Below are 27,876 nucleotides of genomic sequence, written 5' to 3'. Positions count from 1 at the left end.
TAAGGGTAACTTGGTTCAAATCCCCCAGAGGCAGTTTGCCTCTCAAGTTCCCAGATTTCTTCTCATCCAGGGATACCTGGTATTACTTCTATAGATGTATCTGATTTCCTTTGGAAATGACTTTTCCACTGAATGGCACATTCCTGGCACTTGTGCTACCATTCTCCATCCAACTCCAATGTGCGCATTGTTGTTGGTCACACGGCCTTTCCCGCTGCAGCTTCAGTTTCAAGGTCCTTCCCTGCAGAGCAGACAGCTAGCATCAGCCAGGTAAAGCAAACCTGTGTGCCTCCTCCGCCAGAGTGGGTCTCTTGGTCCATTGCCACCATTCTTTCATAGGTGTTATGAAAACAAGAACGCAGAGTACAGACACACCCTTATGCTTCCAAGAGAACAGGAGGCTCATGTCTGTTTCCTTAAAAATCCCTAGTGCCTGTCTTTTTGTTTCATTCTTTATTTTAATAAATAAATGTATATCTTATTGTAAAGATATACATACACACCCTTTACATACCATATAAAGAATGCATAAACATATACATGGAAGTATACACACATAATGTAAAATATTATTACAAACCCCTAACATTTCAGGGTTCCCTTATTTTGCAATTGATGACTATGCTTGCCATGTGTTTCCAAGCCTGTCAACTTTTCTTACAAATTATTTCAAGTTTGCGCAAGAAAAAAGGGCTTAACCTTTTTTTTTTTTAAGGTTGCATTGTTCAACAATAGGATTTAGAGCACAAGCGATTAGAAATCATCCAGCCCAACTGTCTACATTTACAAAAGGGGAGCCTGACACTCAGGAAAGCTTAGTGAATCCCTCAAACCTTGCACATGGTAAAAAGCAGAGTCAAGGGAGAAAGGCAGGCTTTCTGTTTCTTTGTACAATCTGATCTTCCATCCAAGCAGGAAAACTGTTGAACTCTAATGAGACGAAAGCTTCCTCGTGGAGTCACCTGTTCCTCCAGGTTTCTGTGGTAATCTGGGTGGGTAGGCCTCTTGGATTACTACGCAATTCCATAGGTCAGAGAAATGGATTCTTTCTCACTTGGGTGATGTAGACATTATCTGTCAGGAAGCAAGACTCTCCAACACAAACTTCATAACTCCCGAATTCTATTTTTGACACCTTAACCTAAAGTAATTTCACACTACCTCATAAAACCTTTGAAAATGGTGCACTCGAGGATGATGTTTTGCACTTACTGAATTTCCTTTTCCAAAAAACCCTCATCTACATATTATATTCAATTGTTGTGTTTCCAGATTATATTCTCTGGTCATTCTCTGTAATTTTTTCCAAAGAAAGTGAAAAAAGAGAAGACAAGACAAAGTAGAAAGGGAAGGAGGAGTGACATGGAAAGAGACTTAACATCATAGCTGATGAACTTGGCTCTCCCTCTTGGACGTCAGAGAGAGTGGCTAAGAGGACTGTGGACAGCCTTGCTGCAACTGTAGATAGAAAAATACGGGGGAGTTCCTAATTTCTGCTCAAGTTAGCACCCTTTCTGCTAGAGCAAAAAGGCATCCAGATGAGGAAAAATCATAACTTTTCAGTCACCTATAAAGTAAAACTATTTATAATCATAAAAAGGCATAGAATGTCTAAACTTTCTACTGCAGATGAAAATAGGAGTAAAGCTGAAGGTGACATACCACCTAAGGTCAAAAATTCTGCAATCTAATTGAGGGAGATAAAACATATGTGCATGCAATAACTTAGAGATAAAAATAAAACACGTCAACAACAATGTAATACAGAATGTTTAAATGCCAAGAAAGCAAATAAGGAAGTGATCAGAATGCAATTTTTAAAGGCTCCCTAGCAGAAATAGGCTTAAATATGATTTTGGATATGGTGAATGACACAGAGAGCAAAACAATTCAGATGTGTATGGCCATAAGGATAGATGAGTGGGAAATTGACCTCTGGACCCTGAGTGTATGCAATCTGCTGTCATTACCTTTTTTCTTCTTTTATTTCTTTTTAATTAATAGATTTTATTTTTCAGAACAGATTCAGGTGTATAGAAAACTGAGCAGAAACTATAAAGAGTCCCATGTACTCCCCCTGCACAAACACACAGTTTCCCCTATTATTAACATCTTGCATTATTGTGCTACATTTGTTGACATTGTTGAGCCAATATCAATACATTATTACTAACCAACATTGATGGTTTACCTTAAGTTCATTCATACTGTTGTAGATTACATAGATTTTGACAAATGTATAATGACATTTACCCACCACTGTGGTATCATACAGAATAGTTTCATGGCCCTAAAAATCCTTTGTGCTCTGCCTACTTCTCCCTCTCTCCCTGCTGACTCCTGATAACCACTGACGTTTTAGTGTCTCAAGAGTTCTGCTTTTTCCAGAGTGCCAGATACTTGGAACCATACAGTATGCAGCCCTTTCAGACTGGCCTCTTTCACTTAGTAATATGCCTTTAAGATTCCCTCACATCTTTTCATGGTTTGATAGCTCTTTCCTTTTCATCACTGAATAATATTCTATTGTATGTGCAACCATTTGTTTATGCAATCACCCACTGAAGAACATCTATGATCTTTTTAAATTAATTTAAAAGCAAAGTTTGTTGAACTTAATTTTTAACTCAACTTTTTTTAAACAATGCATTGCTCAGGTAGGAAATAAGGTTCTCAGAACACATAATCTTTTCACATTGAGACTTCTTTGTCTAGGGGAGTAGGTTATAATTTTGGGGAACATGATACTAGACTATCATTTCTGTCCTTAAACTTGAGTCATGGGACACTTCATCTTCTTGCTCCATTCTTTGATGATGTGACAACAATGAATTTTGGAATAGACAATCCAAAAATGAGAATTATAAAATTAAGCTCTGAATTTTTAAATGAATGTGGTTATTAACAGACATCCATTGGGAGTCATGTCTTTTCCTTTCCTCTAAACTACAAAGATGTGTTGTTTTCACAATGTATCAGAATATAAGTCTGAATTTGAAGGTATGCTTTTCTCTCTTCTTTAGTTACAGTGTTACTTATGCCCCCCCAAATTCCATGATTTTTCCAAAAGTGACATCCTAAGCTGTTGTTATTCTCTAAGTTGAAGCAAATGTCACCCGACACAACTGTGTCTTTCTTTTTTTTTTTTTAATATTTTATTTATTTATTTGACAGAGAGAGAAATCACAAGTAAGCAGAGAGGCAGGCAGAGAGAGAGGAGAAGCAGGCTCCCCACTGAGCAGAGAGCCCGATGTGGGGCTTGATCCCAGGACCCTGAGACCATGACCTGAGCTGAAGGCAGAGGCTTAACCCTCTGAGCCACCCAGGCGCCCCTCTTTTTAACATCAAATAACATTGATAACCTAATTACTATTACAATAATAATTATGATAATGATGATGATGATGATGACGATGAAGGCTGCCCTGCCCCTTGGAGGTAATTTACAATAAAAGTCATTTACTTGGCTCCATGGTTATATATACACATTGATTTTAAGACAGCACACTGGAGGCTTTGCCAGAAAAATTTAAAAGTTCAAGTAGAAAAAATAATCACAATATCTTTCAGTCATTTGCTGCTCATATTTGTGTCCTTAAAATGCACAACTAAATGCTTTCTGCATACAGATATCACTCGGTAGGCGGGGTGTATCTTATTACTGGGTTATTTTCCAGTACATTTGGCGTAGTTAAGGTAAAGCGTATTAACTTTCTCTCAAAATAAAGACGAAAACAGAGTTGTAGCGGCCGTGAATGCTTCAGCCATTGTCAGGAAGTTAAGAACTGACAGGAGGCCCAAATAATCAACTCTGCCTGGTGCATATACCATAGTTTTCCCCTGGGATATCTGGTCTAATCCTACAATGTATCTGACTGGCATGAATGTAGAATTACTTTCAATAAAGATTTTATTTCAAGCTTGGATGATTTCCCCAAAAACATCTTGTCACTAAGGCAAAGTATATCATAGAATATCTGATTTTTTTTTTCCCCTACAAGTCAGCTTTCGAGGGGGAAAAATACACATTTCAACTCAAGCACTCAACTCAGGTCAATTCACTGTAAAAAATCACATTTTAACATTTCTGGACTGATTAAAGATTTGCTGTGTTAAAGAAATCAGGGAACTGTCAACGGAAGCTTACCCTAAGTCTGCAAATGAAAAGAATAAGTAACACATTTGCTCATCTACAATTTGCACTCTCCCTGCAGTAGCCTCCAATCGAAGAGCAGGCAGGACAGATGACTCCATAAGCTAACACCCGGCTTCTAGAATATTTGTCTTTTTGCAAGTAAGGAACATTTAAAGGTCACATCTTCCAATAAGTATGAGATTGTTTCCAGGCTATATGAGAAATACGAATGGCTTGGTCATGATCACACTAAAATGATCTTCATTTCTCTATTTATTTTTTCTCTGTCTTTATGCTGTTCTCTTCCCTTGTGATGCCAAATTAAGTCAATGTGCTCAAGATAGGGGAACAGGACAGTTGCAGTACATTACTCTACTTTGAATTCACTGAAATGTTTCATTTTATGCTTGCTTACATTCTTCCAGCCTTGGTGTCACTTTGTTTAATTTAGGCTTCGTTCACGTAATCTTAAACATATCTTATGTTACCTGTAGGGTTTCACCTTTTAGTCACTAAAAGCACACAAATCATATGGTTTAGTTCTAATGGAATAGGAGTAATTATTTTAATATCTAATAACCATAGCGTGTTATAGTTATACAATCTTTTAAATTCAAAATCTCTCTTATCTCTATTATTATAGCTTATGACTAACACATAATATTATGATAAGATGTATGTGCAAGAATGAAAACTCAGCAGAGAAAACTCAAGAGAGGCTTAGAAAGGTCTAGATTTGAGTCTCGAATTTTTACTTAATTGACTGTATGAACTTTAGACAGGTCATTTAGTCAAAAGTCTTTAAAATGTCTGCGTTTCTAAAAAGCATCACAGGCAAATTTGGGGGCCACACAGCAGCCAGGTTTGCCTGAGATGCTTTTTAGAAACTCAGAGACCTAGGCCTCAATCCAGGTAATGAAATCAGGATCTCTATGCAATTTCTTTGCTCTTTCAAAAGCTCTAGTCAAAGTAGAAAGCCAATGAGTCCTAATTTCCCTTTCCTTGTTTGTAAACCAGCAATTGACAGAAGCGAATGGTATCACATATGACAAAAATTAACATTTCTATAATTTGAGAAAAGTTTTGCATGCACTTTTCACTTAATCTTTAAAACAACCCCAGAGGTTAGTTTCACCATTAACCTCACTTTCTAGTGAAATCTGAAACTCAGAGAACTAGACTATCTAAGACCATATAGTCAATACATGGAGAATAAGTACTGAAGATTCTGAGATTCCAGGTTCTCCCTAGAGCAGGAGTTCTCATCCCAGACACAAATAATCACACACAGAGTTTTTACCCTACCCAGACCTAACTACGGTCCAAATGCAACAGATTGTCTGTGGGTGAGTCCTGGACATTGATATGGTTTTGAATGCCTCACACATGACATTAACATGCAGCCAGGCTTGAGAATCTCTGCTCTAGAATGACCAGAACATTCTGGAAGATATGAAGTACTATATGCGAGATGTGATGACTTCACTCCAGGTTTGTTTTTTTCTCCTACAATGTTAACTACAATATTATTGACTATATTCCCTATGCTGTACTTTTTATCTCCATGATTTATTTTTTTAAGATTTTATTTATTTATTTATTCATGAGAGACAGAGAGAGAGAGAGAGAGGGAGGGAGAAGCAGGCTCCCTACTGAGCAGGAAGTCTGATGCGGGACTTGATCCCAGGACCCCGGGATCACGACCTGAGCCGAAGGCAGATGCTTAACCAACTGAGCCACCCAGGTGCCCCTCCATGATTTATTTTATAACCAGAAGTTTGTAGGTTTTATCCGAGTTTTGTTGATGATAAAACAGGAATTTGGAATGGAAGCGAATGATTCATGCATGCAGAGCTGGTCAGAGCTAGACTCTGAACTAGATTTTAGGTCTCCTTTTCTGAAGCAGTTCTCTTTTGACTAGAACTTCTCTGATCCCCCAGAGCTCATGACTATAATCATAGGTTAGATTTCGCATGATGGCAGTTATCTTTGAACACCAATGGAAGGGGTGGAACTAGATGGAGAAGAAAGAGAAGTCAAACTCTGATGTGGCCCAACAAAGTCCAGCCAACCCGCAGGAGTTCTGGAACAGCTAGAGCCCATCAGAGTTGTCTCCAGATGGACGAACATGGCCTGGCCCATTTACCCCCACTGTGATCAGTCATTGGCTATGGGCTGTCTCTAAGACTCTCTTGGGGTTAGGCTGTCTTTATCTGAGGCACGTTTTGCCGGGCCAGACCACGGAAGTTCCCGGCTAACACCTGCAGCTGGAGCAATAGTCCTTCCTTGAGGAGACATCTGGGCAGCACATCTTATGTCCACCATAGTGGACTCTGTGTGCTGTATACATCCATTCTTTGTGTATGTTTTGGGGGCAGTTCCCCAGGGCTCCTGTAGGCCTTACTTCCTGGTGAAACGTTTGAAGAAGAAACTTTAGTAGGATGAACCCAAGGCCTAGCAGCTGCAGCGGGGTCCTAGCCCATGACTGACACTCATTGTCTCCGTCCTCCATGGTCCTTTCTAGTTGTCCTCAACCTTAGTAATCACCTCTGCCGGTCATGGTGGCTGACTTGCTGCAACAAGTCAGGCCTTCATCCCTGAGGGGCCCAAGCTCTGATCACCATGTCTTTTCAAGGATCACTGCCCTATCTATTAACCGTCTCTCTCACAACTGGGTGACGGAGAACTTGGAGACCCCGTATAGATCATCTGGATGTCACACGTATTTCTCTCTGTCGCCATGGTATCACAGCAACCCAAACTCCTCCACTTGATCAGGGTTAATGAACCCTGCCTGGATGGCCATTCTCCTGGCCTGTTGATCCCTGGGCAAGAAGCCCGAAGTGCTCAGGAGCAGCAGTGACCCAACAATGACTAGATATATCATCCTAATACAGTGACACAAGCTGAATCACATCCTTGGGCACTGCCTATTAATTTTGTTCTTGGGGATCCCATATTCTCTGAGTCAGGTCCTCTTGACTGCTGCTGGCCTGGGCTGTGCTGCTTATTATTGTAACTGCATCGACCTGGCTTGTAGCAATTAAGTCCTCCCATCTAGCTTCTATTATTTCAGTGTTTTATCATCCTCATAGTTATCCAAAAGCCTAGTTCTATAATGGACATTCCTACAGGCAACTGTGATTTACAAGGTAAAAACCCTATAACTGCAAACAACATTTTTGTAGAGTATCAATGGTGCTTAGCAATAGCGCTTCAATCACATTGGTCTTGTGGTAACTATCCACAAACTCGCACCATTATTTTTAAATGCTTAATACATTACACCAACTCCTTGTCTCTCCTTCATGGGTATAACATCTCAATTCACTACCAGTGAGAGTTTCAACAATTGGACTGCCAGCCTGTGCCAAGACCCAACTGCACTTGGCTGCCACCACTGACAGACTCTTCATTGCCAGCCAGGCAGCAAGTGACCCAGCTCCAAATCCGTATCTTGTGCTGGCTTTCTTGGAACACTTTTGGAACCAATAGTCACAGGTTATATTCAAGGAGACCCTGAAATGGGTTTCACACGGTATTTACTAGGGATTGACCTCTATGGAAAGGAGATAGGGAAAGGGAGATAGTGGGAAAAGGATTGAATGGAAGAAGCTGAATAGAGTTGGGTACCCAACAAAATCTCAGCCAGCTCCACTGGGAGCTCTGGAATCCCTGCAGCCCATCAGTGTTGCCCCATAGTGATAGGAATTGGCCACTTTATATCTGCAGTGGGTCAGTCAGTGCCCTTGGGCAAGGTGGCTCACTGCAGTTGAAGTAAATCTTGAAGAAGACAAGAGAGGCCATCTGCTAACCTTATTTCCTATAGCCATGCAGGGAATCTGAGTGGCCCATCTCTGTATTCAAAGCAGCCACCATCGTTACCCAATTGGTAAATATAGGAATGGTCCATAAGCGGTCTGGAGACTAGGAGATCCTTTTATAAAGCGCAGTATAGTGCTCCATCATGATCCCTGAAAAATGACATGCCTCATCCTGCTCATAGAATTTATTATAACACATGATTACAAATGGTTGAGCTGAACAATAAAATCATGAGTTGGTCTGATATCCATATGTACAAGGACATATGTAGAAACTGGCACACTTTATTTCTCTACCACAGTACAGGTTATAAATTTATGTGTGTAAAAGCTAAATAAATAGTTTCTGTCATTGAGCCAAGCATTATATACATTTCGAGGGCATTTGTATTTCTGCAGATACATTGAGCATTTTACCTAAAATGGAATTTGGTGGTGAGATTTTAGATGATATCATTATCTTTAACATCCATAATATAAACCAGATAAAAATTACATTCTATTCTAAGTTCATTTCTCTGGTTTTGTTCAAACCGGGTCCATGTTGGAAGCTCATTGTCAATAGTACATAGGAAGGAAAGGCACACCGTATAATTACAGGCCTCTAAAAAGCTCTCCAGAAATACTCACTCTCTTCATTTCTGCCTTCATGTTCTCATCATCACAGAGTAGGTATGAAACTCAGGTGTACGGGAAATGTAATTATTGTGCCATAATCAAAACAAATTTCCTTTTCAAGGCACTTTCCTCTAAATGATTAAGTCAACTCAGAGTGTCTTCTAGACATTTTCCTGGGCCATTTCTAGTTCTGGAAGTCTGTGTACAGCCTAAGCATTGTTGGAGCCATGTGAAGCACCCATTTATATAGTATTTCAATAAATACTTGGTGACCACCTAGTACTATGAGCCAAACACTAATACTAATCTTGTATCTAGGGATACACTACTAAACAAAAAGAGATGAAATCCTGGTGCTTAAGATGTTTACATTCTACTGGGAAAAAAATAATAAAGCAGATAAGCATGGTAGAAAGTTCTCTGGCTCTTGTCATCTGTCCATGCTGATTTTCATTCTCTTCTGGTTTTCTGTCATCATCCCCAACTTCCAGGTCCAGGTCTGGTTTCAGTCACTGTTCAGGGAGAATTCTGCGAGGATATCTTATGTCACCTTTACCTAGATCTGCCATGCAGGAATCTCATTCTGTTTCTGAATAGAATTTTATTCTATATACTGAACATGAAGAACTTTGGAATCCTGTTTATCCCTAGGTTTTCCCCCAATAAGAATCTGAGCCCATATGATCTCAAAATCCTCAAACCTTCTAATAGCTTGTATTTTCAGGGAAGCTGACCAAAGTCTCAGCTCTTTTCTCTCTAACTCTCCTTCTTCCATTCCAGAGAATCTCTCTCTCTTGTCTGGCAGCAGAGTAGTCTGGCTCTTCATCTGCCTTCCAATCTACTGGTTAGGCCATGGCTGCAATTCTGAGTCCTTGCAGATAACTCAAATATCCAGTCTTTGGAATCCACATGTCCTCTCTTGCAAAACTCCAAAGCATGTTCTCTGCTTTTCTGCTGCATCATCCCTCCATTGAGCTCAAAATGCTGCTACTCAGCAGCATTGGGGAATCTTGGAGAAAGGTGAGAAGAACAAGGAAGGCTGGGGAAGAAACCTCAGTTATTATACATTATCCTACCTCATCTCAAATGATAGTTTGACTTTCCCAAAATGTCCATTCTTTCATTTTTATCTGGAGCCCAAACCACATTTTAGATGTCATGCAATTCACCATCTAATAGAAGAACTTGACCATCACTAAACACCTCCTGATGGGGGACTCATGGCCTTTTTATGTCCAGAATATTTAATAACCTTGACAGATGCTCAAAGTATTTTTCTGATACACTTACAGAAACATCAAAACCAAACATTAATTGCAGTGATATCTGAGGGGTGGAAATATGAGGTATTTTCATTTTCTATTTCAAGTTGTCTGCATTTTCCTAAATTTTCTGTAATAAGTATGACTCTTTTGAAGCAGCCTGATCTGTTTTCACAACTTGAATTATGCATGTGAAGGTGAAGTTGGTCTCTGGGGTAATTTCTAGTAACTAGATTTCCAAAAGGATTTCTAAAAGGAAAGTCGACTTTTTCTTCCATATAATGGCTTTCTGCATTCAGTCATGACTTCACTAACTATTCTCTATTCCAAATCAAACACCTTCAGTGCCTGCACTCACCACTGGTAAGCACAGTCACCTTGGTACTCTCTGGTCGCGCAGTGCCTCCTCTAAAGTCAAGTGTCTGTAAAAAGTATCTAAAACTGATTTTTTTCTCAGAAAGTAAAATTAAGCATGGAAGATTGAATGATGATACCTGAATGGTAACTCATTCTCTTTCAAGCTATTCTGGACTCTCTGAAGCAAGGAGACAATTTTCAAGAAAGCTACTAAAGGTTTGATACAGATGTCCTTTGTGGAAGTAAAATAGCTATTCTCCTATGTGAAAAGGAAAACTAAAAGGCTGATGAATTCTGACTTCGCATATTGATAGCATCCCTTTTAGTTGTATCTAACATCACAAGGCAAATATTTAAGTTCTGTATTTCCCACTAATATTTCATAATTAGATGCCTTATTCTGGTTGGCCTAATTAATGCTGGTCCACGCACAACTCCCAATATTCTGAATAAAATGTTTCTTCGACATACTAGTTTCCTTAACTGCCTTAATGGAAAAAATCAGGTAGAGAATAATGATGGTCTTGACATGTTTTCCTTTCTAAAGATAATCCCAACATATAATATATTTGCTAGCCTTTCACCCCAAATCAATGTCTTCCCAGCTACCATTATCAGTAGCTACTGCTAAATCAGAGCTCAGGAGGCATAAAAATTAAGACTTCTCTCACCGCTAGCATGGCCAAATATGAATAGATAAAACCACTTTTAAAAGCACCTAAGCAAAAGCATACCTGAGGGCGCCTGGGTGGCTCAGTGGGTTAAGCCGCTGCCTTCGGCTCAGGTCATGATCTCAGGGTCCTGGTATCAAGTCCCACATCGGGCTCTCTGCTCAGCAGGGTGCCTGCTTCCTCCTCTCTCTCTCTGCCTGACTCTCTGCCTACTTGTGATCTCTCTCTGTCAAATAAATAAATAAAAAATCTTTAAAAAAAAAAAAAAAGCATACCTGAAAGTCTCAACTTATTTTGCCAATAGTGTATTTCCATTCACAACGAGAAACAAATGTTTTCAAATGTTTAAAATACTGTAATACTGTGTGAATCTGGAGAAAAAAGTAATACAGATTAATTTGGTTTTCTTCCGCCTAAAACACCCTTCTCAACTCTATAAATACATCCTTGGATATGAATTAGGTGATTTTAAAAATGATAATATGTCTCACAAGACTTCTTATTGACTCTAACTCACTTCTCTCTCTGTCTTCCCCAGGCGCCAGGCCTCACCATTAAGAAACCCCTTGATTTCAAACTTAAAATTCTTGACTCTCAATTATTTGAGGAAAGACTATCCATATCCCAGAGTAATAAAAATCGGCATCTTAATCTATGCTCTGCCATTTCCTACACGGCTTTGATCAAATTATTCAATCTTTATCAGGCTTACTCTTTTCATCTGAAAATTTCGTTTCCCATCTGAAAAAGAAAGAAAAAAAAAAGATAGGCAGAATATCCCAAATACATAATAAAGTTAAAATGATTTAAGCAACAAAGTGTTCATTCAGAATATACACAGAGATCATCAGCAAAGTAGGATATTTCAGGAATGTGTGTCTGTGACTAAAGAGAATACCCTCAAAATGTAACATCAAAAACCAATGGAGAATGGGCAGTTTATGCAACCAAATATTATTGGGGGAAATTAGCTAGCTTTTACAAAAAAAAAAATTTAGATTACCATCACATTTCACACACTAAAATATATTTAAGATGAATTAGAGGGTAGGTTGAAAATAAAATTATTTTAAGAACTAGGAGAAAACATTTATGGTATTTATCTAATCTCTTTAAATGAGTGAATTTTATAATAACAAAAACAATGATAGAAACTTCAAAAGTAATAGTACTGAGATTACACACAAAAAAATGTAAATAAATAAAATTAACGAACTGGGAGAATATGAGTACAACAAAAATAATGAAATACCAAGCTTCTTAATACATGAAAAACTTACAAATCTATATACCCAAGGATGTTCACTGTGGCATTGTCTCTAATGGCAAAGAATTGGAAGCAACCTGAAATCCAACCAGCATGGGAATGGTTAAATCAATTAAGGTATTTCCATACTATGAAATGTAGCAACTTTTAAAAAAGGATGAGGTATTTTTATATATACTGACTTGGAAAGATGCCCATGATATATAGTTAAGGGGGAAAAAGCAAATTGTAGCATATTATGTATTTTTTATTTTATTCTTTTTAAAAAGAAAAATACACATGTATAAAGATGATAGATGATGATAGATACATACATACATACATAGGTAGATAGAAAGAGAGAAAGAAAGATGAACATCCGTCTATTAATTATAGTCATCAATAACCAGTTTGACTAGAAACCAGGAGGATTTTTTTAACTTTTTTACTCTAGATATTCCTGATTAGGACCTTTTTTTCCAAAGACTATACATTAGTTTTGTCAAACAAGATAAGTAAAATGGATTAAGCTAACAAACAAAATTACATGCTCTTAATAAGAAAAGGAACAGGAGATACGAAGAGCTATTCATGGAAGAGAATACCCACCACATGGCTGTTTGTTTTTTCTTTAACTTCACACGCATTTCCTAAATTCAAAGAATCCTAAGTTCAAAGAATGACAGACCATTGAAAAATGCCTATCAATTGGCAACTATTTTAAAAGGAGTAGTACCAGATGACGATGATGTTAACAGGACTAGTAGGCCCTCCCACATGTTATCATATTTTAAGAAAAGAAGAGCTGTAACTTAATGATCTAGTGTGAGTCCTCAAAGTGTGGTCCCTGGCGGAGCAGTATCATCATCTGGGAACTTGTAAGGAATGCAAATTCCCAAGTCCCTCCCCACACTTGGTGAATCAGAAATCTGGAGGTGGAGCTCAGCCATCTGTGTTTTAACATGGCTTCCAAATTAATCTCAAGAATGGCAAAGTTTGAGAACCACTGATCCAGTCGTTACATTTCCACTATTTTACTATAAGGCAAGGTTTCTCAACAGCAGGACTATTGATATTTTGGGCTGGAAAATTTTTTGTGATGAAGGGTTATCCTGTGTATTGTAGAATGTTTAGGGATATTCTTTGCCTCTACCCACTAGATGCCAGTAGCAACTCCCCACCCAGTCATGACCATCAAAAATGTCTTGAACATTGCCAAATGTTGGGGGTGGGAATGGCAAGGGGTCAAAATTGGCCCTGGTTGGGAACCACTGCCTAAAGAAATACTCTAAAATGTGGAGGAAGAATACATGGAACCATGTTTTAATATAAAAACATGGACTTTATATAAGTCCATTTCACTTATACCAAGGAATCATAGAGTATATGGTACAACCATTCTGTCCCACATAAGATAACAAAGAAATAATATGTATTACATATGTAAGACATGAAAATTGCTCATGATTGAAGTGAAAAATTCTGGGTACAAATTATATAAAAGGGATCTTCTCAAATACCTATGAAGATAAATTATTTATACTTCCTATCACCCAAATGTTGGCAGTGTGACTCTCCTACTCAAAACAAAAGCATGGATTCCCACACTCTTGGAATTAGATCCTGAACTTTTACCAAGGCCCATGAGACTCCAGCATCTTCTACCTCCTTTGCCTCACTCCCCAGTCTTCAGCCACACTATACCTTTCTCTACTTGTAGAACCACCAAGCACAACCTCACTGAGGCTTTGTACCTACTATTCCCTCCCTGGGATTCTCCCTCCCTTGTATGTGCAACTAAGCAGGTCTCAGCTCAAATGTTCCTTCTTTCAAGGGCACTTCCTAAGTACCCTGCCAACTACATGTCCCATTTCCCATTATCTCTGCTCATTAGAATTTAGGAGAGCTACATTATCTGCAGGCAGATGGCCTCACTCTTTTTTTTTTTTCAATTTATTTATTTTCAGAATGAACGGTATTCATTATTTTTTCACCACAGCCAGTGCTCCATGCAATCTGTGCCCTCTATAATACCCACCACCTGGTATCCCAACCTCCCACCCCCCAACTTCAAACCCCTCAGATTGTTTTTCAGAGTTCATAGTCTCTCATGGTTCACCTCCCCTTCCAATTTACCCCAACTCCCTTCTTCTCTCTAACACCCCTTGTCCTCTATGCTATTTGTTATGCTCCACAAATAAGTGAAACCATATGATAATTGACTCTCTCTGCTTGACTTATTTCACTCAGCATAATCTCTTCCAGTCCCGTCCATGTTGCTACAAAAGTTGGGTATTCATCCTTTCTGATGGAGGCATAATACTCCATAGTGTATATGGACCACATCTTCCTTATCCATTCATCTGTTGAAGGGCATCTTGGTTCTTTCCATAGTTTGGCGACCATGGCCATTGCTGCTATAAACACTGGGGTACAGATGGCCCTTCTTTTCACGACATCTGTATCTTTGGGGTAAATACCCAGGAGTGCAATTGAAGGGTCATAGGGAAGTTCTATTCTTAATTTCTTGAGGAATCTCCACACTGTTCTCCAAAGAGGCTGCACCAACTTGCATTCCCACCAACAGTGTAAGAGGGTTCCCCTTTCTCCACATCCTCTCCAACACATGTTGTTTCCTGTTTTGTTAATTTTGGCCATTCTAACTGGTGTAAGGTGATATCTCAATGTGGTTTTAATTTGAATCTCCCTGAGGGCTAATGGTGATGAACATTTTTTCATGTGTCTGATAGCCATTTGTATGTCTTGATGGGAGAAGTGTCTGTTCATATCTTCTGCCCATTTTTTTATATGTTTGCCTGTTTCATCACCCATATTAAGTAAAGAAAAATCTCTGGACTTGAACCCTGGGTGGCTAGGATTTTTTAAAATGTTGCTGAGATCAGTGGAAGAACTACTTCTCTGTTTTTCTTATACTTCAGTGGCTAAAATCACATCATATATTAATTGGTGTATTATATTGTCTGGTTCTCCCACTAGATTAAGCTTCATATGGGCAAAGATTTTATCTATTTTACTCATTGCACTATCCCTGACATCCAAAACAATATCTGATACCTAGTAGGCACTCAATAGATTTTTATGAATGAATAATAGTTACATTTAGTTACTGCTTATGGTTTCTGGTGGGTTTTTTTCTATATTATACTTTTCTAAACTTTTCAAATTCTAATAGAATATGTTACTTTATAATCAGAAAAAAAGTAAATTAAATCCACCATTGAAAATTATGATAGATTTGCAGCACAGTGGTGAGCACGTGACAGATATTTAACAAATGTCATTAGTGTTCCTTTTTGATATGATCTATTATGCAAGGGCTTTGTCTATAATATCCCATTTTTTCTATGGCATTGTTACCTTCTAGAATACATATTCCCCTAGAAATAAGTCATTTTGAAGCCCATGGGCTATTCACTTTTTTCTTTTTTTTTTTTTTTTTTTACTTTATCAAGTCCCCCATCTTGTTAGATGATCAGAATATTCTTTAAAGATAGTTTAGATCTTTATCTAGAAGATCTAGGGGGGGAAAGGTATCTAAAAGATACTTTGAGAACTCCCTATAATGTCCAATCAATGAGTATGAAACAAGTAACTGATTGAAAATATTTCAATCTTCTGTGCTGAAGTCATTGTAAAAAGAAATTTACTAATTGCAAAGAGTAAGGCCATGTCAACTATGAATATGGAACTGCTATATAAATCTCCTTTTCCATAAAGTGCTTTGAAAGAATTATATGCACATGGTTTTGTGTTTGTTTGTTTGTTTTTTCATGCACATGGTTTTAAAGTTTATTTAAAAGCAGAAATGTCAGAATATAACCATGATTCCCATTTAGAAGGGAAATGCTTTGGAAAATAATAATATAATATTTAAATACAAAATTGAAGATTTTATAATTAGTTTAAACTAATTGATTTGTAACTTAACGTACTAAAAATGGCTGAATTACCAGTGAATGACCATGTCAACACACATTAGTGTTAAATACAAAAACACTTGTGGAAGTTCTTCTGCTTTTGCAATATTTGAATTTTTTTTTCTAACATACAGCCATGATTGTGAGGGAGAAGACTGAATTCCTTCCTAGTCCCCAGTCATATAAGGGAAAGGAAAAAAAAAGACCATTGTAAACAGCAGCATACTTCGTGCAAATTGAGGGTAGGCAAGCTATGGTTAGCAAGGATCCCCTCAAAATAGCTGTAGCACATAGGAATCATAAGTCAAGCACATTGAAAATTTATCCATTTTTAACAGCTTCTCTCCACTTAAGTGGTCAAAGTCACAAGTAACATTTTGCCATCAGAGCCTAAGCTGTATTCTGTAAGACAGGTGTGAGCTGATGGCAGGAAAACATTGACCACCACAATTTCCTCATTCAAGTTAAACCAACCTAAATTTATGTGTGTTGGAAAATAACAGTATTCCAGAGATAGGGAAAGGAGCACTTCTAATACATCTCCAATAACTTGAGAGTTGTCCTGCAGGCAATGATGTGGCTTTCAACTTCCTTTGCAAGTCACTATGGCAACAGCAAAGCACCTCATTAAGAGAACGTTTGCATCTGTATATTTGTTTGGAGCTGAACTATTATTAAATGCTTTGGTCTTCTTAATTCAGCATTAATTTTGAGTTTTATAGTAAAGTTCTCTTTCAGTCTGAGTCATTTGGTTGTGATTTAAAGCAACTAAGAAATTTCTTCAGGTTAGCAATTCAGCTCACTTTTGGAAAAAACTTACCCAGCAGAAGGCTGCAAGGATTTTTTTGTCTGGGGTCCAGCATCTGTAGCACTGGATCATAGATTATTTCTAAAATAATCTTAAATTGATGGATCATTGCTCTTTCCATTTGGACCCAACAAAAAAGTAGCTCTGGCATTTCCTCTCCTTTTTGTGCTGTAATCTGTATATCACTTTTTCAGCTCTTACCAGAAAATGAATTCTTACTCATTTCGAGATTTATAAACTTGAATTTTACTTAACAGTATTAGAATTGCTTTTATAGTGAATGTATATCAAGTGCTATTTCATGAACAAATTTTAAAAATCATAATTATTTTCGTCAGACTATTTTAAACTAAGCAGTATTAAGTAGCCATTTTCAAAAAAGTGCAGTTTGGGGTCTTTTTCCTTTTAGTCAAGCATTCAGTCACTAGACTTTGAGCTCTTCATGTTGCTTAGAATCTCTGTGGTAAGGATTTCTAGGAATAAATTAATGGTGAGTAAACAACCATGCAGAGGAATTCCCAAATATTGTTATAAGATCTGAATGTTTTCTCACCTCCTTACCCATCCATCAATTCACTGTACATTAATTTTTCAACCATGTCTTTGCTCTCACCTTTCTCATTCAGATGTGTTCTTTTGCCTTTTGGTCTTTGTTTTGCCATAGAAGGGGAGTTTCTTTCATTTTGTTGCTGAAAACAGGTTAAATCATAGCTCAAAATTTACAACACTGTCATGGAGTTTAAGGCCTAATGAAATCTAAGCCCTTCGAGAGGGGTGGAACTTTCCAGAAATGACCACAATCTGACCTCTTTGAGTTAGCAGCTACAGAGTTCCAAAGCCAGGTGGCATGGGAGGTAAAATCCATCACATTTTCAAACGTACATGGTAGGCCTTTAGCAGAGCAAGCTAGACCATCATTTCCTAACACATGCTTCTCAGGAAAGAGAATCTATGGCATCCAAGTCAGCTAGAGAAGACATGAGTCAAACAAAGATGAACAGGGATATTTTTTCTTCAGGACTTTTCAGAGCCTTTATTATGCTACTGTGTATTGTGAACTTCCAAGAAGAAGAAAAAAATGGCATACAATTTTCTCCAAAACTCGTTTTACTCTGCAATGCCTATCTTTGCAAATCATATCACAGAAAGGGGGTTTTGCAGAATTCACTTTAGTGAAAAATATCGTCAGATCCATAGTGAAAATCTACATGGTTACTGAGTCAGATCCTCTCTTCCAAAAATACGACTCAACTGCATTTTAAGCTACTGGAAGTATAACTTAGTTGTTTTTGAGAGTTTTCCATCTTTGGTACTAGACTGAATTTTTTTTTTCTATTCGTGGCTTTTCTTTCCTTCACTAGCCTATGGTTCTCCTCTACATGTGTTTAGTAGCTCAAATCTTTAGAAATAATGGCACTTTCAATATCCAGCTGGTCCCCACAGTAAGAGTGGGATTTTTGATATCCTTTGATTTGAAGTAAAAACAAAACAAACCAACCAAACAAAAAAACCTCTAAGATTTAAATAATTTTTCAAGACAGTATTCTAACTGTATTTTGAAATTGTGGTTGATTCCTTATGCGGTCCTAAACCAGCCATTTAACTATTTAACAGTTTATTGAGGTAGAGAATAGGTAAGTTCACATTTCAATAAGGAAGTTTGTAATGCCAGTTGGGGGGACTTCTTTGTTAGCCACTACTAGAAAGGAATCTAACCTAACTTAAACCTTGATATGAGAATGCTTTTGCCTATTTACATGAATCATATAATTTGGTAGATGGTGATTTCTACCCCAAATTCGTCTTCAGGGCGCCTGGGTGGCTCAGTGGATTAAAGCCTCTGCCTTCGGCTCAGGTCATGATCTCAGGGTCCTGGGATCAAGTCTCACATCGGGCTCTCTGCTCAGCAGGGGACCTGCTTCCCTCTCTCTCTCTGCCTGCCTCTCTGCCTATCTCTGTCAAATAAATAAAACCTTAAAAAAAAAAAAATCATCTTCATTCTCAGCATCTTTTCTAACCGAAAAGTTGTTCAACATTTCAACGTACCAACTACTGGTTGGTTGATATTCAGAAAAATAATTGCCTATGAAATATATATATGTGTGTATCTATATACATATATGTATGTATATATGTATATATACACACACACAAGCACACATTCTTTAACAGTAAATCAGAAAGCATGTATTTTATTTAATACACTTCCACATTGTCTTATTAACTTACTTTCTTGACTACATTTGATTTTTCTGAAAGTTGTTGCAAGTAACTCGATTTCCCAAAATTAGGAAAAAATTCCAAGCTGTTAAGGAAATTTAACCTGTGGTAATATAAATCTAACAAGAATACAAAAAACTATGTGTTGTTTAGTAAAATCTACTGATAACAAGATTATTTTAAAGCACTCATAAGTTAAAGCTGGTTTTATTAAAATCAAGTAGAAAATGTGCAGAGAAACGGACAGAAAGGATGCAGGTTTGAGATGGAATGAATGCTCCACATTCACACATGCATAAAAGCACAAAATGAACATTTGTCCACAGGAAATTTAGGAAACTGATGCATTGGCAGAAATCCATTACAAGAGTCCTCTTGCATAACCCACTGGCTAAGATAGAGAACTCTTTCCCTGAGGTGGATTCTGACAGGCAGATCTAGCCTTCTACTCTCCATTCTATTTAAACTCAGTCTTGGTGTTCTCCTCTAGATTTGGTCCTACTGTGGATTCAAAGACCAGGCCTTTGGCTGAGCAGGAAAAATATGAAGAACTCTGGGGGAAAACTGAAAACGAGTGTAACCCCACTTCAGCTTTCTTTCGCCTCCCTCGTGGCCCATGTCCTATATGCTCTAACTTTCTGGGATGCCCTGGAAAACTGAGTGCCTCCTCCCCTCACCCAAGCTCCTCTACATGCAGACCTCTCCCAGCATCTACCCTGGTACCCTCCTGACAGCCCCCGGGGTGCTCTCTCCCCGGGAAGAGCAGACCCAGTCTGCTCTTGGGTCTCCCTTGATTTTTAGCCTCACCTGTGTGAGTTTGATACAATTCTGTCTCCCAACTATGCCAAACTTCACTGTTCCTGCTACTAACTGAAATTACAGCTGTTACTGAATAGGAAAATACATCTTCAATCCTCAATTAATCTTCACATTGTCGCTTTCCCTTTTCAGTCTCCCTGGACTCTGGTCCTAATCTTCCTCTACCCTGTTGGCCAAGATGCCTTACATCAGTGATTAACCTTCATTCTTGCATACTTTCTTGTTTCTGTTTCTACCTTCTCCATGTCCTATTACCTTTGAGCCCTGCACTGTGCTACAAAAATCTTGGCAACTTAGATCTTTGCTAGCTCTGGATAAAGTTGTTAAGGCGACTTTTACCTAATAGGTACCCTATTGATCAGTTACATTCTCTTTCCATATTTGCCTTTAATGAGTTTTTTTTTTAAAATTGTGATGGAGTCAATGAATGAGTATCATAAAAAGGTCTTATTTTAAAATCAAAGGCGAAAACTGTTTTACCTCCACAATAAATCTTACTAATGACTTGTATAATAAGAAACTCTGGGAAAGGCTCAAGAGAGATCTTAAATTGAGGTAAACAGGTGTAGTAAAGTGAAGCAAAGGCTCACTCACTCAGTTTGTCCCCACTCCAGGTTAAATCATTCTATAGGCTTTTGGTAAATGCAGTAGCAAAGCGAGAGTTTCTTATATTCCAAAGGAAACTTTAAGCTCGAAGTCTCTGATAACTCATTTACAATCTAAAATATGAGAACCCCTTCCAGAATGTAGCCAAGTCAACCACGCTCATAGGCACAAATGCTCTCCTTATAAAGCAGAAAAAAGTGAAAAATGGAGGCAGCATATCTTGAATATTCAGTCTAAATTTGGAAGTCATTTTGCACACAATAATCTATTAGAATCAGGCTATTAATCATAATTCTGCAATAAGGTATACAAATTCAGGCCTTCTATAGAAGGATTTTATAATCTGAAGGAAGGTGGCAGAATAAAAAACCAGCCTGGTAATTAAGAATAGGAGTCCTAACACACACACACCACAGCAATGATGTTTCCAAAGGCACTGGATTCAGACTCCATGGGTTTATACCTCAGCTCTGTGTGACAGCAGACTCTTCATCTCTCTTGGCCTCAGGCTTCTCACCTGTAAAATGGGCTGAATAACAAAAGCCACCTTGTGGGATTATTATGGGGATTAAATGAGATAATACCATGGTTTAGAACAACACTTGATTTTTTTTTTTTAAGTGATTATGTCAAGGGCATTTGCTGGCCATGAACTTGTGCTGTGGAGGGTCATAAACCAATGGCTTTGGTCCTTCTCATTCTCATTCAAGAGAGAGAAGTCATGGCTTCTTGGTCTCAGAAGTGGTCCTTCAGAGATCTGGGTTCATGAAGAGATGGAAATAAAGCAAGTGTTCCTGCCCCTTCTGTTAGAGAATCAAACAAAGGGTCTTCTCAAGTCCAGGATTCCAATGTTCCACAGAAGGCTCCGAGATGGAGACCCCGTGGCCTTGCAATAAATTTCGTTTGCCTCACTATTATTCTCTACACTCATAGTTCCCTTGGGTCTGGATGTCTGGTGCAATGCAGGATTTAGGGTGCTAAGGCACCCTGTTCTTCTATATGCTAACCCTATTTCCTGAACATGGCTAAAACCTTGCCTTCCTAATGAAGTATAAAATGAAGTAGGCTTTGTTTAAAAGTCTCAATATCTAGGATGGGACTTTACCTTCCTTTTAAGAGTCCTGTACTGAAGCAGGCAAGGCATTACCATTAATAAAACATCCTAATGTTTCATTGGTATTCCAACTCCCTATATAGTCCTCACACAAGCAAACATGTCTTTGATTCCAATGGGACCATTTTCCTGTGCAAATTCTGTAGGATTCCAATATTTTATTGAGGTGTGAGCTAAAAGGGATGTCCAAAATGAATGGAGACACTTAGAATTTTGCCATACACCTAAATATCTCAGAACCTACCCTCTCTACAAAACATCATACAGTTAGCATTGGTCAGAAACACTTTTCTCATTCCAATCACTAAAAAGTTGTTAATTTGGGGGGCCTATGTCAACTTTTTTCCTTAACTATGCATATATTATTCTATTTACTGTGTTTGGATTCTTCTATATTCTAGGCACGTCTCATCTATTTCTTCCATTGATTATAAACATTTTCAAAGGTTGAATCTTGTTAACTCTCTACAGTAATTTTTGCTGTTTGTTTATTCTTTCATTCTATATTTATTGAGCATTTACAATGTCTAGGTACTATGGGGATAAAAAGTTAGACAAGGTGATGAATCCTTCTCCCCAGAGTCATAGGTTCTATTTTCATACAATGAAGCATAAATAGGTTTAAAAATGTCATGGCAAAGTTGCTGTTTTTCTAGAACTAGAAAAATGTTTTGCCTGTGTTGCATTCTCTGTTTTGCCAAAGCCAATCATTGCCCTTATTTCCTTTCTTGAAATTGAAATTGAAAAAAGATAAAGAATTCAAGAACACAGAATTTTATCAATCAAAATTAGCCACAATTTTACTTCAAACTCATAGAATCTTCTCTTTTCATCCCTCTCCAGGATTGTGGCCAAAGCCTCCAAGAACCTCATGTCCACTCAAAGTCTAGGAATTGTATTTGGACCCACCCTTCTGAGAGCTGAAGATGAAACGGGGAACATGGCAATACATATGGTATACCAAAACCAGATAGCTGAGCTCATGCTAACTGAGTACAATAAGATCTTCGGCTCAGAGGAAGACTGACAGACAAGACAAGTGACTGAATATGTTCACATCTGTCTTGATGCCTAATATTTTTACATTTCTGTAAACATATTTCTGAAATATTTTTTTTCCTTTCAAGCGACAGATGCCTCATTTTGTGAAAACTTAATGATAATTTTGTGTTTAAGTTCCAAACATTTGAATAAAATAGTTGACAATATTTGCCTATATGTGTTCTACATTAACCCCTTCATTGCTGTTCCTTCTAGCACTTCCAGGCATTCACTGTGCATGCTCCACACTATAAAATAATGTGCTGAGCACAGCACATACCCAAAAAACAGCTTTAAAACTGCTCCCAGACATTAGATGTGTAATTGCATAAGTGTGAGTTTTGCCAGTATGGGTATGTGTGCACACAGGTGAGCCTGCTCCCTACCCTGGCTGCCTCGGGCATGTTCCCATACTCCTACTTGTACAGGAGTAGAAACAAAAGGAGAAAGAAGTCAGAAGTTAATCATTTTTAAATAGAACAACAACAAAAAATCAGTTTCTCCACTAAAATAGACATATTTCATCTTTCAGGAACATTTTTGCATGTGCAAATATAAACTATAGCCCAGTGATCCTCAATGCTATATGGTGAAATTTATAAATACAACATGTTGAATGCCAATTTTTCTGAAGAGAAATGACAGTTCAAAACATTTGCCACTGAAGATTTTATATATATACAAACACACACACATACACATGCACACAAACATATATATATGCATATATATATATATATATATATATACACACATACATACACACACTATTTGCAGTCCCATAAACATACTGTCTTAAAAATTAGAAACAAAATTAGTGCCTTGGAATTTTGATCCTTATAATATACAGGAATTGCATGACCACTCATTTTTAAAGTTAGCATACATTTTGAATCTTCATCAAACTGTATATCTTCCTCTGCCCTGGCTATGTCATTTTATGTAGAATTTTTATTATGCTTCTGAGGATGCTTTATTGGTGAATTACATTAAATCCATCTAGAAGAAACTTTTTTAAAAGCCTCTTTTTTTCATATGCCCTAAGGATTACTTGACTAGACTTGGATTGCTTTATCCATTTGATGGTTAGTTTCAGTTATCATGGATAAACAAAAGGGTAACTGTCTAGAATATATCAAATATTGTTTTATTTTTGAAAAGTATGTTCTAGCTGATGACATCTCATACCCAGTTTTGTGAAAGTATTTTGCTGATAAAAATATAAACTTTTGTTTGACAGCTTTTTAATCAAATTCAAAAGGAATAAATAAAATTAATCCAGTGCAATAAAGAGTAAGTCTAGTTATCGATTTGGTCATAAAATGAAAAACAAAGCATGTAAATAAAATGTGTGAAGCACAGATTCAAAATCAAACACTTCGAGCAATAATGAGCTCAGAGACATAGGCTGTCTGCATAGACGGGGTACATGGTACAGGGAGAGAGTCTGTTCAAGGGATAGCCAGATGTGCTGGTAGCTCCGGCATCCATGGAGCTGCCTGAGAAAGAAGCTACCTTGCCCATCTTGAATGTTTTCATCTTGGCAATGACGCCAGTAAGTCGGCTCCTGGCCAAGAACAGAGAAGAAACCACAATAAATGCCGAAGAGAGGTTTCATCAAGTGGGATAGATACACATACCACAAAGCCAAGGCACGTCACATGAGTCGGAACCCCATGAACTAAAGTCACTGGTAATGAGGAGCTAATAGACTTGCCAGCCTTGAGTTCTTATATGTAAAGTTGTACTTACGCATTTCGGAAAAACATGGAGACAGGAAAAAAGAGTCTCTTGCATTCTAGTTCAAGTCCTTCCTCCTCATTTCCATGACAATCCATATTCTGAATTACATCTCCTCCAAGGTTTTAATTGCTTCCCTTTTTGAAAGGGGGAGAATGGATTTAGTGGTCCCCACGTTTAAACCATACCCCTTCCTGTGGCCCTCTTTAAAGTTGTTCTGGGAGCACCGGCCAGAAAGAAGCAGCACTAATAGCCAAAGAGAAGTGGCACTACCTGCTTTGAGCAGGGACTCATAGCCCCTCATCTCTGCTGCTTTCCAGATTTATAATCTTCAAAAGCACCAGCTTCTTCATTTTCCATCTGATGGGATTTAGCCTGATTCAAACCCCAGCTGTGTCCCATCCTTGCCTGCTAAGGACATTTAATCAGAGACTATGTTTCCTCTCGGGGACAAGACCGTTCCACAGTACTGAGGCAAAACACCCATCAGAGGCTCCGACTTGCACACACCAGAGGCATAAAAAGGGTTACACCAAAAGGCCATTAGATTCCAGAGCATCCCGAAGGCTGTAATTATGGTAATAGCAACTATTCCAAGTTTAAAAGCCAAGAATGTAGATATACTAGGTTGACCCACCAAGGGGTTATATTTTATAAAACTGATAGGTATTCTTCATCAGGAAGACATAAAAAAAAAAAATGAGCACTTCTTAATCACCTTGTTTAAGGTGCAAGTCTATATACTAATATAAATAAGAAAAATTCCCACCCTCTGTAAATTCCACAGTCCAGTAAGAGAGAAAATCATCTAAAGATTAATAGAAGATCAGGGATCTCAGTAACCTTAATAATTATGTCACCCCAGGGTTAGGTACCTATACTGAAGAGATGCTCAAAAAGCATTCTGAATGAACGAACAAGCAGAAGCTAGTGCAGAAACATTAACAAAGTTCATTGGTTGACGGAGAACCAAGTAACAAATTGTGCCTGGGGTGAGTCAGGAGAAGTTTCACTGGGAAGGTAACCTTTTTCATCTAATTTTAACCAGTCAAATAAGATCAACGAAGGAAAAATGTAGAAGACATACTGGGCATGAACAGAGTCACAAAAGACCCACCATCTCCAAGGTAAAGAGAGAAGCTCCGTCCAGACAGGAGGAAGAACATGTCTAGCAACTTTGGAGGATGGAGCTAGAGAACGCTATTGGGGTCAGATATAGGACATGATAAAATATGCATGCAGTAGGCAGAAGAGACCCAGCAGGAGTTGTAAAATAAGAAAGTGAGAGAAAAACTTTATTTCTTAAAAAAAAATCTCTAAATTCACAAGTGGACACAAGAAACCAAATACCTCGAGAACATTAACATTTTCTACTGTACGTGTTTGTATGAGTGTATGTATGTTGAGTGTACACTTTTTAACATTCTCCGTCATGCAATGTAATCTTGTGCCCTCAGGAGCATTCCTATATTATGATGACTAAATATTTTAATATATTATAGCTGATAACTTGGCCTATAGAATGGAAACACAAGCCCAAAACAGTCTCCCTGGAAAAGCCGGCTAGTTGGGTACCTCCCGTTCCGACATCGATTTACCTACCCAGGATGTGTACCCCTCTTCCGCACTAATACAAAAACTTTGTGGAGATGGTATTTATTTCACCCTATATGTTGAGGGTGTGATTTGACTTAGTGTGTGCCACATGACAGGATCACCCCGCCACAGCTAGTAATTGAAAGCCATATGATGGTTCTCCCTATCCAATTAGAAAACAAAGGATCCAATTAAGAAAAATTAGAAAAGCTGTTAAAAAGGAACAATCACTTGCCAATGCTGCTTGTCCTTACAGTTTAACACAGCTAGAAATTGACCTGTACTTCTCTTTTCCACATTTATTTTTGTGAATTATAAGTTAATCACCCTGTCAATTCCTAATTAAAAGGCCCTGTAAAGATTTTCATCCAAAAGGACTGTCGCTAAGAGTTCTGGGTCACATTGCTCTGTTGTCAAAAATAAAAAATAAAACCAAAACAATATCTAACGCTCTCCTTGGGAAACTCAAATCTTAATACCAAATAACAAAGACTTTCTTCAAACATAATAATCACATACAATTTCTTCAATTAAGATGTTTCATCTTATCTTTAGAAATAGGTGCACTTTTTTCTTCTCTTTCTTTAGGTCATCTTTTTTTTTTTTAAGATTTTATTTATTTATTTGACAGAGAGAAAGATCACAAGTAGGCAGAGAGGCAGGCAGAGAGGCAGGCAGAGAGAGGGGGAAGCAGGTTCCCTGATGAGCCGAGACCCTGATGCAGGGCTCGATCCCAGGACCCTGAGATCACGACCCAAGCCGAAGGCAGAGGCTTAACCCACTGAGCCACCCAGGCGCCCCCTTCTGTTTCTTTAAACCAAGGGTTGCAATCTCAAATGTTACAAATGAGTCAGGAAGAGCAGGCTTAAGGCATTATGAAGTGGTAGCAGCTGGGGAAAACTCCAGTTCAAACCCTGGCCAAAAGGGTCCACTTCTCAGCTCAAGCCGACATTGCTTATATGGGAATATGGGCACAGTGTTGCCAGACCTTCAGATCTTTCATGACAAGCCAGAAATTCAGGAACTTATGTGAAACCTGATTTTCAAGGGCACCTCATAAAACACATCTGAGCAGATGTACCCGCACGGTTTTTCATTTTTGTAAACTCCATATTAAGCCTTCCAATGTTGCAAGGTCTGCTTTCCAGAAAATGGGTGGGGCATGAAGCAAATGGTGGAGATATGTGAGTGAGCCAGAGCAACATGTAAGAGAAGAAAATGGAAAAAATAGAGATAGAGAGAATGAGACAAGCAGACATAGGAGGACTGGCTTTTTAGGTCCTGAGCAAATTATTTACTCTCTCTGGGTCTCAGTTTTCCAACCTGCAAAATAGAATACTTGCCATATCTGGCCTCTTAGGACTAACAGGATCATGTGATGGAGATGAAAACAGGTAACACAGCATGAAAACCTAAGTTGTTTCTAATGGGTGTGGATGATAGATCTCCGGCTTATTGACTAACAGTTAGCTTTGTGAACTTCTAAGATGAGAGCACCTGGGTGGTTTAGTCGGTTAAACGTCTGCCTTCAGCTCAGGTCATGATCCTAGGGTGCTGGGATTGAGCCCCATGTCAGGCTCCCTCCTCAGCCGGGAGCCTGCTTCTCTCTCTCACTCTGCTGCTCCCCCTGTTCATGCGTTCTCTCTCTCTCTCTCTCTCTCTCCCCCTCCCTGTCAAATAAATAAATTATTTTTTAAAAATAAAAAAGTTAAGATAATGAGGAGGTTAGGATCAGATGCTAAAAAGCCTTGAATGCCATACCCAGAGGTAGTATATTAAGTCCATAGTCAACTTTGAGACCTGAAGGTTGTTTAATAGTACTACTAATGCAGGTCTGAGTTCAGACAGTGGCAGCAGGTATTATAATCAATAGTATGGAGC

At 38.2% G+C, this 27,876-nt stretch overlaps 1 protein-coding gene across 1 annotated transcript in view; it reads left to right on the top strand.

Moving 5' to 3' along the window:
- ARHGAP15 (Rho GTPase activating protein 15) overlaps window positions 1-22,826 on the top strand; it is a 602,539-nt gene extending 579,713 nt beyond the window's left edge. The window contains exon 14 of the mRNA XM_044242546.1: window positions 22,462-22,826. Coding sequence (XP_044098481.1) covers window positions 22,462-22,645 — 184 coding nt within the window. The 3' untranslated portion in view covers window positions 22,646-22,826. The remainder of the gene's footprint in view (window positions 1-22,461) is intronic.
- Window positions 22,827-27,876: the final 5,050 nt, after the last annotated feature.

Source organism: Neovison vison, chromosome 3 (assembly GCF_020171115.1).
Source record: "Neovison vison isolate M4711 chromosome 3, ASM_NN_V1, whole genome shotgun sequence".
NCBI classification, from domain to species: Eukaryota; Metazoa; Chordata; class Mammalia; order Carnivora; family Mustelidae; genus Neogale; species Neogale vison.
The sequence above is the reverse complement of the archived record's forward strand: the minus strand, read 5'-3'. Positions and strand labels throughout refer to the sequence as shown.